The 15,340-nt window shown below is 52.1% G+C and overlaps 1 protein-coding gene across 3 annotated transcripts in view; it reads right to left on the reverse strand.

Moving 5' to 3' along the window:
* The window catches only part of PHF14 (PHD finger protein 14), a 79,759-nt gene that overhangs the window by 33,013 nt on the left and 31,406 nt on the right, over nt 1-15,340 (reverse strand). For all 3 annotated transcript variants that reach the window (XM_056800586.1, XM_056800587.1, XM_056800588.1), the window contains exon 14: nt 6,727-6,895. In XM_056800586.1, coding sequence (XP_056656564.1) covers nt 6,727-6,895 — 169 coding nt within the window. The remainder of the gene's footprint in view (nt 1-6,726; nt 6,896-15,340) is intronic.

Consider the following 15,340-nt stretch of genomic DNA (forward strand, 5'->3'; position numbering starts at 1 on the left):
CTTGTCATTCTGGGCTGCCCAGTCTCTATATTACATCATATATAGGATTCCTCCACACTATGTTCAGCATGGTATTCTCCCTCACTATGGAAGATCCCAGAGGTGTGACCAAAAGGAACCTAGATGGATGATAACACTAGGGACGGGAAGGAACCTTAAAGAGTCTGGAGGTGGATTTTAAGCCTTTTCAGACTCCATTGTTTTATGAAAAATCTATGTATGGGAATTGGAAAAAAGAACTCTTGAAGTCAGTGCCTGTATCCTGTCACATACATTATATTTGCTGATTACTTGTTTTAAGATTTTATTTTGTTTCTAAAGTTCTGTTACACTAGGTCACTTTAAGTTACCATGTTTTGACAATTAGCTATATATTCTGTTACATACTCTTTATTTGTACCTCCCCACAATTGAACTAGAGAAAATACTATTGTTAAAAATCCAGAAAAATTTAATAATGTAAAAAAATGTTTTTTAAAAAATTAAATTGATTTTAAAGGGCTTTCTGGAATAGAGTACCTATATTCCCACCTCCCCATTTATAAAAATATATTGGATGAGATGCATAAATGTCTCATCCAGGAGGTGAAAAGTTTTTCTAAGGGGCACGGTGCCCCTAAACATTACCCACCTCTGCATTTATAAAAATCTGAAGTGATTTTCACTACTGTAGTCCTCATCCTCAAAATAAAATGAACTTTCTGTTCTTCCATGCTGAAGTAGACAGGATGTGAACTGAGTGGAGTTCCATGCCTAGCTCTCTTTCCTTCCTGCTGGCAGCATTGGAGGAGTGAGCCCCTTTGAGTAGGTGGATTAACTAAGGCCCATGGTTCTATTTTGTCAGATAATAAACTTTATAAAAAGAATATACTTAAGTACTGGACATTCATTTAACTCCTACACACCCCAGAGCCAAGTGTCCAGCTGGTGCTCAAAGTCCTTCAGAACCTTCCCCGCCCCATCTCTCTGGTCTCTGGGGTTGCTCATCCAGGCCTCAGCACTGTGATTTTGGTGGGGCCGCCCTCTGCCCAATGTGACCCTGAGGCAGGCAGGAGATGTGCCTGTTCCTGGGGCACATCTCAACATACTAATTTAATCTGCAAGGCTGACCTAAGGTTTGATTTCGGCGTCACAGCCTCAAATGCCAAAATCCCCAACATTCCATCGCTGTCTTGGCCGCCCCTTCCGAGGTTGCTATGGCTACCGTTTCCCAGCATCACCATTAGTGTTCTCCCTTAAGGAAATGGGCAAGAAGCGAAGGTGGACAAAGGCAGGGCCTATAATAAAGCAGAATTTCTCTTATGCCTCCCAATGTCAACTCTGAGAGACATCAGTGGCACCGAACAGGGAGAATGGACAGCTGAGCACCAGGGCTGGAGGCAGGAAGCCACGAGTTGGAATCCAGCCTCAGACCAATCCTGGGCTAACCACGCTTCCCGTCTGCTCAGTGCACCCATCCGGTCAATGGGCCGGAGAAGGACCTGATGGGCACTCCAAAGTCTTTCCCAAGAAAAGTCAGAATGAGGTCACCAAAGAGCTGAGCCCGACTGAAATGACCAACCACTGAGGCCGTAGCGAATGCTGTCTGCTCTGGGGATGGCCAAACGCAGAGGCCCAGGCACGTCATTCTGACAGAGAAGGAAACTGAGGCCACAGAGAGGGAGTCCTCACCCCAGGCCTGTCCTCATGCCCTTCTGGACACAGCGTGGGGGTTCCTTGAGGGCAGGGACCACCTCTCTCCTCGGATCAGGCTTTCCAGAGCCTGTTCTGGTACCTGTCTGGTGCGGGCACAGGTGGTGCAAGGAAGAGCTCGAACTTGGTACCCGCCTCCTGCTCCATCTGGAAGGAGACATGTAGCTCATTCTCTGACCATTGTTTTTCCTGTTTTGACGCAATCCCCTGGCAGGGTGCGTAGCTCCGGGGCCACCATTACCATCTGGTAAGGAAGCTTGAGAAGAGTTACGGACGGCCTGGTCCGCCAGCTGACCCAACACCCGAGTCCAGCAGAGCACCCAGAGCACGCCACAGCTGGAGAGCAATTCTCCAAGAGAGCAGCAGGAGGCCAAATGGCAGAGCCGGTCGTGGCGGGCCCCTCGTCCAGGAAGCCCCAGCCGACACATAGGCGCCTTTCCTGGCAGACAGCCTGAGATGTGGTTGGGAAGCCTTTGGGATTTGGGCACAATGCCAGGACGGCCTCCTCCATCTGCGTCTGTGAAAGCAAAGGACAGACTTCTCCTTCTGAGGTGAGCTATGGGCGAGGGTAGGGTGCCCAGTAGGGCGTGGGGGGTCTAGCACTCAGTAGGTGCTCGGCAGGCGCACAGTAGGACGTGAGGGTCCATCTCTCAGTAGGTGCTCGGTAGGGCATTGGGGGGGTCCATCACTTAGAAGGGAGCACAGTAGGGCATGGGGGGTTGTCACCCACCTCACCCCCCCCCCAAGCACTTCTGGGAATTCTGGAAAGCTGGAGGCAAGTCCCAAATGGAGGCTTCAGGGACGCTGGAGAAGGGAAACAGAACCTGTTCCAATCGCTGTCAGTGCCATCCTGGGGGCTGCTTGGAGGTGGCAGAGCCATGGCGGGCCTGACAACAGGCTCCAGATTCCCCCATTGTCTAAGCCAACATACACCGGCAGCATCAAGATGATGACGAAGCTCCTGCCTGCAGTGTTGGGTCCTAGGGGAGACCCCGTGGCCGCACGCCTGTCGGCTGGTGCTCCCGAGAAGCGCAGGGTTTGCACAAGTATTCCCACAGGGGGACGCAGGAGGCCCCGTGGAGGCTGGCCCAGAGGCCACTCACAAAACCAGCTGGTTGAATTTGGCCTCTCCGCATGAGACTCAGGAGGCTCACACTCACCTCCACCCACTCCAAAGTTAAGGGCCCATCGTGAGGCCCCCAGGCCACCTGGTCCTCTTCCCTTCAAGCTGTCTGGCCCAAAGGCAAAGGGGAGAAATGGAAGGACAAACAGCCATGGCCAGGAAAAAGCGACCGTCACAGGACTGTCCCTCACCATGGAGGCTTCCCAGGGCACGCCAGAATAAGGGCACTGGAAGCTAAAGATACAGGAAGAATAAATGTGATCTAGCAGCCTCCCGTGAGTGGCAGAGAGAAGCCCCTTCTCTTCCTCTCCCGCAGGACTTGCATGGTGGGCGCCCATGCCCTTGCTTCCTGCCGGCACTCCTGGAAAAACAATGATCTTTTTTAATCCTTACCTTCTGCCTGAGAATTGATACCAAATAGACTCCAAGGAAGAAGAGGAGTAAGGGCTAAAACACTGAAGGGGGTGGGGAGGTGTCAGTGACTTGACCAGAGAGTCATTCAGCTAGGAAGGCTTTTTGGCCACATTTGAACTCAGGACTTCCTGTCTCTAGGCCTGGCTCTTAACCCACCAAGCCACCTCACTGCCCCAACAATGATTCTTAAAGTGAAAAATTAAGCCATGCTATTAAGGAAATAAAATAATTCAATTACTGAAAATAGGACTAGTCAAGTCTCAGAATTAATCTTTCGATTCCACAGCCAGAAGTTCCCCATCTGAATGACTTTTGATCTTAATCGGGTCCATTTGTCTTTCCTATGGCCAGGGAAGCCTCCATATTTCTTGGAATCTGATGAAAGACAAACGAGAAGAGATTGTGATTTCTCTCGAGTTGGAAGAACGGGCCGGGGGAAGAGGAGACGGAAGCATTTCAGAGTCTGAGACCGTCGGGGGGTGCTTGGCTTCCCCACTGGGTCCCCAAACCTTGTGGCTTAGACTCCAGCTTCTAGAGTCAAAATTCATCAGACCCCCATGCCAACCTGTGAGGAACGGCCCATAAGCGGGGTTTTGCTGAGGAGCCTGGCAGGGCCTCCCCCAACTCTCCATTCAGGGCCTCCTCCAAGCTCGCCCTCAGGCCATGGGCTTCTGACAGCCGCCCAGTCAAGTGGTTCTGTCTGGGCCCTGGCCGTCCTTGAGCTCCATCCATCTCGAATCTCCGATAACAAGTTAACACGGCTCGAGCCATCCGGATCCGTCTTTCACAATCTTTGCCAACATGCCTGCATTCCTGGCCAGGGATGAAACCTCCTGGCGTCTGCAGGGCTTTCCCGGAATGGTCCCCAACGGAAAGAATTCTCTTTGGCCAAGTTACCAGGGTTCGACCTCAAAAACCGACGACAGAGAGCAAAGGCCGTGGCTCAGAGTACAGGAAGGTGGCTCGTTTTTGGTCAGTGAAGATGGCTCGAAGCGGTGCCCTCTGACACTCCAGGCTGACATTGGCCATGCGGTCAGTCATGAAGAGTCAGGAGGGTCAGCGTTCCAGACGGCACAGTCAGCCCTTCAGAAGCATTCCTGGACGAGGAGAGGAGGGCAGATGCCCCCAGGCCTCCCTGTCCAGATGGTACCAGATGGTGCTTTGCGTCCCTCCAGGCCTCTCTCAACTGCTGACCCCCAAGAACCACCACTTTGGCCTTTGCACTTTTGTTCTGGGAAGAGTTATCAACAGAGCCGATGCCTGCGGGCCAGGCTTCTGGCAAGGGCATGGCAATGCCTCTCTCTGCTCTGCCCACCGCTCCCCCACATCTGAGCGAATGGAAGCACCTGCAGGGGCATGGCCCCACCTCCTTTTCTCTTCTCACCCAAAGCATCCTTCTGCCAGGGTCTGATGAACGCCTTTACGGCCCTTCACACGTACTCATCAGATGCACAAGGGATCCAATCGGCTGGCTTAGAAGAATTTCTTAAGTACATCCCTGGGCCACAGGCTTACTTCCATTTGACCCAACTACTACCTGGAAGAAAACGGGAATCAACCCAAAGTGGTCACCATTCATTCCCCAGTCTCCTCTCTTCTGAGGGCCCTCATCATTTGTCCCAGCTGACTTTCCTGGCTCCTGCCCATCTCCGGGCGAGAAGTCATCTCCCAGCTGCCATCTTGGGACCTGCCTCTGAAGGATTCTTTCCATGGTTCCACTACAGTCACAGATGGAGAGGACGGAGTGCCATTGGGCAGGGGCAGATGTTAGCCTCGACCAAGACCCTGCTCCTCTCACTCTACTTCTGAGCTTTGAAAAGGAAATGAAAAGCCAAGGCCTCCATGGAAAGATAACAGAGACACCGAAGGGGCAGAGACAGGTCCACAAGGGGAGAGGCACAACTTGTCTGATGTGGCAGGAGGGCTCCACCTGATAGTTCCAGGAAAAGCAAGAGCACTGAGGCAGGTCCCTGGTCATCTCCAGGCCTCCCCTCTTGAGCTGACCATGCCTTTTGGCTAAGCCCACAGGGGAGAGGAAGATATCAATTTCTCAAACATTCAGATAAGACTAGAAAAAAAAATCAGATTGGGGGAGGGGGTGTAGAAGAGGTGAAGCTGAGAAAAGTGCTGCAAAGTTCATCTTCTCTGGAGAAGGTCTTTCCTTGTTGCTTGGAAGAGGCCTTTTGATTTCTCGTGCTGGATCCCTCAGTAGCATTTGTCTCCCCAAGCAATTCAGACATCCGTGGTGGATGGAGGACAGCAGCGGGCACCTCTTTATTCTAGTTCAGTTGATAGGCATTTACATGAAATGTAAAAGTCATATGTAGATACGCCAAAGATTCAGAATCTAGACTGTGCCGTCCTCCCAAACATGGGCTTTGGCACTGCCCAAACAGGCTTCAAGATTCCATCCAAAAGCCGGAGGGAGAAAGGGCCCCGACAAGGCCTTGGGTCTCCAGGCTTCATCATGGAATGGTCATCCCACCATCACCATGATCACCAGGGTGAACAACTGCCACAATGACTATCTCAATGAATCCCCACAACCTTGGGAGGCGTGCATCAAGGGAATGAGGGGCCACGTCTGCAGGGATGCCCTGTCCTCGCCTCCTGACAGATTTCTGCTCATGGCCCTCCCCTTCTTCCTCTCAGTTTTTAATGGGGGGCCGAGGCACAAAGCGATTTAGCAATATCCATGCCAGGGAAGGGCATGAAACATTCTTAAAAAGCACAGGAGAGAGTACAAAAGTGTACTGGCAAGAGAGACAAGCAAGTTATTTTCTTTAATAGGGGAAATGGCACCAAATGGAGGGTCCCAATTTCTAGAAATGCTCTTTTTTGTGTGTCTAAATTAGTATAGAAAGGAAGAGAGCCTTGTAAGCACCTCCCTGCATGCCCTCCTCTCTAGGCACTGGGGCCCCTTGAGGTCCCTCTTCAGCCGTGTCTAAAGGAGTCTTGGATAACTGACAGCCTTCATTTTAAGGCTCACTGGCCCGGAAGGCATACATTCACTTTATCTCTGTTATTTAGAAGGGGACAGGGTGGGCTTTTCCAAACCTGAAATTTCATTTTTCCTCTGGAGAAAATAGCTCTGCTGAGCTTTTCTCCTCCCCTGCCCTGAAAGCAAGAACTCGCCCAGCACCTACTCCCATGATTTTGCTCGGTGACCAGGGCATTATCCTGGGGACAAGCAGAACTCACGACTGTTCCCCACTGTGGGACAAGGATGTTCTGAAGGACAACAGCCCCCCAGATCATTTCAAGAAGTCTGAGGTAAGAGGCGGCTGTCATGAGAAGGCCCTGGGTTTGCATCTCAGCCTCAAGCCTCTGGCATGGCACCCCGACCTACACCAGCGGCTGACTTGGGAGGAAGCCGGTCCTGGATTGAGAGCACCCAGTCCTGGGGCTTGACCAGCCATCAGTACAGCCTGAGGCTCATTTGTTTCTCACCCAGCACCCAATTTTATAGAATGATTTTTTTAAAATCCAACAATTACCGTGTTTCTGATGGGCATCTTCTTCGGTTCCGGAGGCATGTCTTGTGGAACAAATTTGACTGGTTCTTTAATCTGCCTCCGTGATCGTTTGGTCCCATCTGGTAACGTTTCCATGGCGATATCCGCCTCCATGTCACTGCTCCCTGCCTGGTCACATTCGGAGCACTGCCTGTGGTGCAAACAAAAGCAAACCAAGGGTCTAAATACTCACATTCACCTCTGAATCGTCAAGCCAAATGTGTATATGGTCACATTTTTATAACTACGGATCCGAATCCGGGGGGGGGAGGGGGCTGTCCAATTCTGTCACTAAATAAGCATCTCTGTTCACACATCTGATGCCTTGGCAATTCCTTCATTAACACAGAAAAGTGGCTCAATATGAAGATGAATTTACCAGAAATAAAAACATGTTTGGAGAAAATTTCCTAATTGTGATGAGGGCAAGGATGGGCTCTCTTTGCAAAGGGCAAGCCCTCTTACTCTACTAACTAGGGTGTCTTCATTTCTAAAGGCATCCATTGATCCTGGATCCAATCACTAGTCACCATCTATCTTTCCATCTCTGCCAAAGACAAACTGCACTGAACCTCATCTCCCATGGAAGAAAAAGGGCCCAAGCAGGCTTCCTTCTGGGGAGCACAAAAATCAATGGTTCACTTTTGAACAAAGTGGCCATTTTTACCAGAGCATGAAAATATCAATGCTCCTTAAGACCAAATGAACTCATTAAAGCAGCAGTCATTAGGAAAATTAATCTCACTGACATTAAAATATAATTGAAAGAGTAGCCGTTATAATTGCCATTAGTAATCCTATTATCAGCTGTTAAAAAATGAACCCGAGATAGTAATTAAATCCATGGAAGCTGATGAGATCTCTGAGTGAAGTAACAGGGAGAAGAGAAGAGGGCTCAGGCCAGAGCCCTGAGGAACTCCTGCCGTTACAGGGGCTGATGTAAAGGGAAATTCAGCAAAGGAGGCAGAGAAGAAGTGGTCAGATAGGAGAACCAGAAGAAAGACAATGTATTGAGGAGAAGAATGTGATAACGTTGTTACCCCTGCAAAGATCAAGGAAAAAGAGCATCCATAAAAGGCCACTCGATTTGGCAGCCAGGAGACTGCAGGAACTTGGGCCAGAGCAGTTTGGGTGGAATGAGGAGGCCGGACTGTAGAAGTGAATCAGAGAAGACAGTCAGGCACTCACTGGAGAGAACAGGCTTCTTCAGGACAGGGGACTTGTTTGTAGTCAGCAAGGAAGAAAAAAGCCGATGGAGGAGAATGAAAATAAGTGAAGGAATGGGGAGGGCGCTGAGATGGACAGGGCAAAGGGCTGGCCTTGGTCAGGAGTAGGGCCGCTTCGTCATTTGAAATGGGGGTGATGGCGGAGAGAGGGGCAGAAGGCACTGGAGTGAAGGACAGGAGGAAGAGGTCAATAGGCTTCACAGCAAATGACTGCAATTTTTTTCAGTAAAATATGAGACAAGGTTCTTAGTGAGAGCTTGGGGGGAGGTTTGAGGAGGGAAGAGAAGGTCTGGAAGAACCACTGTGGAGGGAGGGGCCGGGGGACAATGGAAGTATACTAAAGGGCAGTGAAGGCCCATTTGAGGCTGAGTGGCAGACATCAGTAGGGGACTCTGTGGGAAAGGTGCAGGTGATAGACGGCACATGACTCGCCACTGGAGTTCAGCTGGGCAATAAGGGGACAAAAGGATCCTGAGAGGAGAGCCACGTCGTTCATGTGGTTCACCACAGAGGGGAAGACGAGCAGGAGAGTGGCTAAAGCAGGGAAGATGGCCTAGAAGAGAATCAATGAGTCAAGGATTGGAGGTCATGGAGCAGATGAAGTGTAGGGCTTTGGGGGAGGCAGAGAGAGGGGGAAAGCCAATAGGTGATGGTCAGCTCAGGGGATTTCATAACTTGAACAAAGAGGTGCTACACATGGGTGACGGCAAGATCACGGATATGACCCTACTGGTGAGTGGCTGAGGTGGGCTGAAGGAGTAACTTGTGGGAAGAGAGGGTCAAGGAAATGGGTGATTCGGGATCTGAGGGAGAACCAATATGTATAGTCAAGTTCCTAGTATAAGGGCAGAAGTTGGAAAGGAGAGAAAGAACTGTAAACCTGGGATCAAACTCAGGGATCGAGGGAAGACCCTGGGGGTCTGAACAAGAGCTATCAGGCTTTTGGTAGGATGATGGATATGAAGAGCATGATTGCCAAAGAAGCAGAGATTACTGAGCGACAGAGGAAAGGAGAGATCTTGGAAATGGAAAGGGGGAGTAAGGAGTATTTCACTTCTCCCTGCCCCAACCAGGGAGTCGAGGAAAACGAGTGAAAATATCCGGTTTCAGTCAAAGCTAGTAGATGGAAAGAGGGAGAGGACTGGATCCGAGATAAAGGAAAGTTTACTGCCTGTGGAACAGATATTATAGCAGGCACAGTGGAAGTAGGCAGGAAACTTTGGGGTGAGTGGGTTGAGGGGGCAGGAATGAGGAATGGGATAGAAGGGGGTGAAGTCTGGGGTTTGGGAGGCAAGCTCTAGTTCCGTTCAGATTCACTGGGACATGAAGGGTATGACCAAATGTGAGAGTGTTCATCACTGAGTGGTGGGCACCATTCTTCTACCCTCAAAGGAGACGGGAAACCTAAGTCAAAGGTGGGCCATTTTTGCCCCAAGAGTTCTCCACATCCCAACTGGCACACTGGGCTAGCAGAAGAAAGTGAAAGATGTCTCGGGCCCTACAGATAAAAATGTTTGCTTTGTGGCAAACAGAACACACTTGGCTTGGCCTCTGCCCGCCTCCATTTCCTACATGTGCCATCTACATCTACAGGTGCCATCTCCTCCTTCATCAAGCCTTTCCTGAACTCCTTTGAGCTTTTTCATCAAATAATTTCATGTTTCTGTTTACATGTTGTGTTCATGTTTCAGCAAAACAGAAGTTAAATTCTTTGAAGGCACAGAGGTTTTTCATTCTCCTCTTTATATGTCCAAGTCTCAGCCTTGTAAAATCCCACCGCCTCTCCTGGCTTAGGTTCCCCATCTATAAAGTGAGCGTGTTGCCTAGATTTCCTAGATGGTCCTACCAGCTCTGAAAGCTGTGAGCCAAGGAAGGGCTATTTGAAATGGCATCTCTCAATAGTGATGTTGTTGGCTGACTTCTGATGCAGTAAGGAATCACAGGGAACACTGGCCAGAGGTGGTCCACCATAAAAGTTTCTGCTCATGGTCGTCTTCAAGGACAATCCTTTCCACCCAAACACCTCCACGATGTCGTGATGCTCACATCATCCCCCCGGCTGAGCCTCCACATCAGGCCTCCAGAGATGAGAGCACGTGGTAGCTTGTAGAAACCCCAGTAGAATGCTGGGTTCAAGAGACGGGCTCTGGATTCTGCCAGAAGCTCTGTGTTAGGCCATGCTTCAAAGCTCTTTTCTCCTTGGTCAGGTCTCAGCACAACTCACTGAATCTCTGCAGGCCCCTCACAGGCCATTAGCCAATGCCCACAACAACTTGCCAGGAGCGAAGGATAAACAAATGATTGGACGAAGCGGTATGAAGTCCTGTGATGGGCTAAGCCTCATCGACAAACAGAAAAGTCCAACAGTCCCTGCTCAGGGTGCACATTTGGATGGGGGAGACCCACAGAAGAAGGTTTTGGCTTCGATCACAGGGAAAGGTCCCACTCCTTGGGGCACAAGGCCAAAGCAGACGGCCATGTCTCTTCTCTAATGTCCTTCCCACAGATCACATCAAATCTGTTTCTGATCCAGTCACCCTCTAACAGGACCAGAACCATCTTTCCTGCATTCAGTGGCTGTGGCTTTGGGACCCTGCAGGGCCATTTCCAGGTTGTGTCTCCAGAGGGATGATGCTGAGGGCTCTGGGCTCGAAGCATTGCTTTTCCCAAGACTCTTGGGCTCAGGATTTGTCTCCAGTCAGTGGAGTGATGGTGGGTTTGACTTGCTGGGCACAGGAAGCCTCCCAGCTCCCCCTCACGTACCCCAGTGCTTCAGCTAGGCTGGACTGCCTGGTCTGTGTAGGGAAGGCAGGCTGCACAACAGCCTGGGGATCTGGGTGGCACTGGCAGCTCCCAGGGTTCCTGTGCAGACTGGGGGCTGGCAGAGTCCATGACCACAGTGGTCGCCAGCACTGGCAAGTGATTCTCTAAAGCCAGTCTTAAGTTTTCAATCGTTCCTTCCCTCCTTTCAAGTCTTTATGGACTTTTTCTTCTTCCATTGGCATTCCCTGCTGGGCCACTCCCTACCTACTCCTATGACAGATTGTGGGAGATGAAGAGACTTACCCTGGCATGCTCGCTTAGAGCCATCCTCAGCCCAGCATGCAGCCCTAGGATGTGGCCATCCATCGTGCTGGTGACCTCAGGGGGCAAGGCCATGGGGAGGGCTTGGTCATTGTCTGGGGTTCAGTCATGGAGGCAAATGGGTGTTGGAGAGGACCTGAGGGGACATCTAACCCCTTCATTTTGCATGAGAAAAAATGGAGGCACAGTTAAAGGCAGAGTTGGAGTGAGCGCTCTCTCCAGATGCCCTCCAATCAATACAGCCCATGTTTCTGGTCTGGGGCATGCCTCTGCTTCATGCGAGTAACAGTGACGTCATGAGTAACCAGAACCCAAACCACTGGACCCTGGCTAATCAAACGTTTTCTTTTATATAGAGATTTTGAAAGAAAAGCACAGGACAATTTTTAAAAGCTGTTATCAGGGAGAACGATTGTCTGGTGAAAAAAAAGGTTCCAGGGATGTCAGGAAGAGCTAGCTCCAACAGCAACTAGACCAACTGGAGAACAGGGCCAGTTTTCCTATTACTGTTCCTCATAGTACTTGTTCAGTTATAATTGTAGACTTTTTAAAAAATCCCCAACATAAAAGCAAAGTTAATTTCACTACTGTAGAAAGGCACAAGTCAATATCTAAAAATAATTTAACATCAATTAAAACGCAAAAAAATTTCCTCTAATCAGACAACCCAATTATCTAAATATTATCTCGCTAAAGAGAGAACACTGATAGTGCGAGACAGAATGCTCTCCAGCTTTCCGATCTCCACCTCCATCACTTGATAGGAGGGACGTCTGAGGCACTACTGAGTAATAATGATATTCCCCACAGGTGGTCATCCCCATGCGGAGAGAAGCAGACTCTCCTGAAGGAGTCACATCACACTCGGAGCCAGGTCTAATTTTCTCCTCCTCATCCTCATTCTGACCCAGTCTTGGACCAAGCCCAAGAGCTGGGTCCTCTGACAAGACTAGCAAGAGGTCACCCAATGTCATTTGACAGATGCTTGTCCTGCATTTTCAGGTCACCAACATCCTTCCAAAAAAATGTGGTCTCCCCGGGGCAGAAACTCCACGAGAGCATCCTGCTGAAGCTCAAGGGGCTCAAGATCCACTGAGATCACCAGGTCTTTTTTCCCAATAGACTACTTACTGCCTAGGCACATCTCCCTGTCTTGTACCTGGGAAGCTGACTTTTGTGAGGGGCAGCAGGGTAGCTCAGTGGATTGAGAGCCAGGTCTAGAGACAGGAGGTCCTGGGTTCAAATCTGGCCTCAGACACTTCCCAGCTGTGTGACCCTGGGCAAGTCACTTGACACCCATTGCCTAGCCCTTACCACTCATCTGCCTTGGAGCCATTACACAGTACTGACACTAAGATGGAAGGTGAAGGTTTAAAAATAAAATAAAATAAAAGAGCAAATCTTACTAGGCTTGGGCCAATCTTCTCGCCTGGCTCTCGTTTTTGGAGCCTGACCCAGGAAGGCCACATGTCAGCCATCCATCCTAGCATTAGGATATCCACCACTTACCTCTGTCACCGATAAAAATGCTAACCAAAACACAACGCTGGGCCCGGCATACTCTCACCAAGCAATCCTGCAATCTGTGTGCCGCTCGTTTGGCCTGCACAGCCCTAGTGTCCACAGGAAGTGTGGATGCTTCTGCCAAGGTAGTACAGGATGTGAGCTAAGCTGGCGGAATACCTTCCTGACAGAAGACAGACTTGCTGGCTCTTTGTGACTACCGTTTCCCTGTCCGGTTGCCCAGGATCCGTGTATTCAAATATCATTGGCTGACAGTCTCCAGCCTCCATTTTCCTTCCATTTTGGGAAATGGGACATTGGTGTTTCAGGAGCGATAGGCTCTTAAGATCCCAGATCTAGAACTGGTAGAACTTGATGGCAGAGGCCATCAAGCCCCACCTTTTCATTTTACAGATGAGGAAACTGAGGCCCAGGCCTAAAACAGCCCAACTCCTGAGCTTTTATTTAAAGCAGGATTCAAGCTTCAAAGGCCAACCTTCTCTCCAGTACTCCCACCCCCCAATCCGGCTGCTGTGTCTTGAGGGCTCTTTCCCACCCTATGATCTTGACAACAGCTCAGAAATGCCACCGACAGTATTTCCCAAACCCCGAGAAGCCGGTGCCGCTGACCTTCAGCTACCTGACTGACACCCACCATCTCCCTCCTTGCTTTGGGCATCCCTGCCATCTGGCCCTTTCTAGCCTAGGGACCATTCTCGGTGCCCGAGACAACAGGCACGAGCTGCCGGCTTCGGTCTTTCCCCGGCGCCCCCTCTACGAGCGCCTGCTCCGACGACTCTCCTCTCCTCCAAGGAGATCAAGGCCTCCCCGGCGTCGGCTCGGCCTCTGGGCGCTCTCTCTCTTTCTGGCCAGGTCTTCGGTTTTTACAGCGCTCCGTCAGAACTGCGTTTCCCCTCGGAGTCTCTGCGATGGAAGCCTAGAGAACGGTCCAGTCCTCCCAGATTCCCCTTCCCGAGGACGGAGGCCAACAGTGTCCCCCGGTGCTTTCTCAGTGTCTAAGGCGGGCCCAGGATGGCTTTCCCGGATTCTTTCAGGCACTCACAAAAGCGGCCGCTTCCCCTCCAGATTTCGATCTTCTGGCCCGTTTCTTATTGATGCTAATCGGATCAGAACCTGACGTCTTGATGCTGTGAGTGACGTCCTAAAGACCCAACAGGAAGATCCTGAAGGGCACCTGAAGGCGGAGGGGAGTCAGCAGCCCAGATCAGGGCCAGGGCGGGCCTCTCCCCAGCAGGGCAGAAGAGAATCGGGGGCGCTTTAGGTTCCTGTCATGGCTGAGGCACTGGCTGCCTCTGCCTCTCGCTCGGGCATCTCTTACTGGACGAGGTCCGTCCCCCAGGGCTGGACTGAGCCATTCCCCGGCGTCAGCCCCAGTGGGCCGCGGGGCCGCGGGGCCGGCAGCAGGCATGAGCAGAGGGCTGAGGGGCTCAGATGCTCACAGAGGTCTGCAGGAAAGGCAGGTCTCAGGTCAGGAAGGCCTCAACGAGGACACCCCGTTTGAGGAGACGTGAAAGCATGACGTCCAGGCTGGGAAGAAGCGGGGGGACTGGAGGCGGTGGCCACATGGGGGACGAAGCGCCGCCTTCCAAAGAAAAGGAGGAGAACGAGGGGAGCTGCGAGGGTGACACGCTGATGGAAAGCCCGAGTGGAAGTGGTGGGGTGCAGAGCTGGGGCTGAAGGGAGCCCCGAGCCCAGCAGACAGGCAGAGGTACCGAGTTCACCCGAGGCATTAAGGGCAAAGGAGTGCAGGAGGGGCCAGAAGAGGACGGGGAAGACGAGACTGAGAGGCGGGGAGAGAAGGGCAAGATGGCGGCCCGGGCAGATCTTCACTCCCCATCCCAGAGAGGCTTTCTCAGGACTCTCCGGATGGTCAGTGGCCGAGGGCAGATTCTGAGCGTGTTGTACAAAGACTTCTGGGGGGGGGGTAATGAAGCCGCAGGCCCCCTCTGGACAAGAGTTCATGGAGACAGACACGAGGAGCGGCAGAGAAAGAAGGGCTTCTGCGTCCATCCTGGCCCTCAGACGAGGGGTCTCGCCAGGCGGCCTCCACTTGCCAAGGCCCCCCAGAGAACGCCATCGATGCCATCCAACCTGCCGGGCAGAAGGCTGTCGCCCAGAAGAGCCTTGAACGCATTCAAAGGGGAAGCCAAGGTTCCCATCACAAGGGCAGCGGAAGCGTGGCGTGAGTACCTTGGAAAGGACGGCGACTGGCCCACGGACGCCCATCCGGCGCGCGGGGCATCCCGAGGGACAGAGGACAACGATGGCCTGCACGGGGGGCCCGGGGCCACGGAGCACAGGGAGAGGCCCGAGGAAAGCCCGGCGGTTAGGGCGTAGGGCGGGCGGCACAGAGTGAGATGACTGCCCCGGGGTGGGCTCTAGCAGGGACCCTCCGGAAGCGTCTGTGCCACCGGAGACCTTCCAACGAGCTCGAGGACCACCCCGGGGCAGACAGCCCTTCCCGCCATGGGCGTCCTTCATCACGAGCCCGAGCCGTGCCCTCCAGTTCCCTGCCGGGGCTTCTCCGGGTGGTCGCTGGACTCCAGTCCCGGGGCCCTCGGGGACAGCAAACCGTGGAGCGAGAGGAGACATCCAGCACGCCAGCTCTGGCCTTGGGCACCCACAAACAAGCCGGGGTCTCCCCCGCCTGTCCTTTGGGGCTCTGCTCCCAGAGACGGCCGTCTACATCAGGCACGTCCTCTTCCTCTCCCTGAGGTGACTGGGCCCTCTGGCCTCTACGGGTACCGTCCATCGGCCTCCTC

Source organism: Monodelphis domestica, chromosome 5 (assembly GCF_027887165.1).
Source record: "Monodelphis domestica isolate mMonDom1 chromosome 5, mMonDom1.pri, whole genome shotgun sequence".
NCBI classification, from domain to species: Eukaryota; Metazoa; Chordata; class Mammalia; order Didelphimorphia; family Didelphidae; genus Monodelphis; species Monodelphis domestica.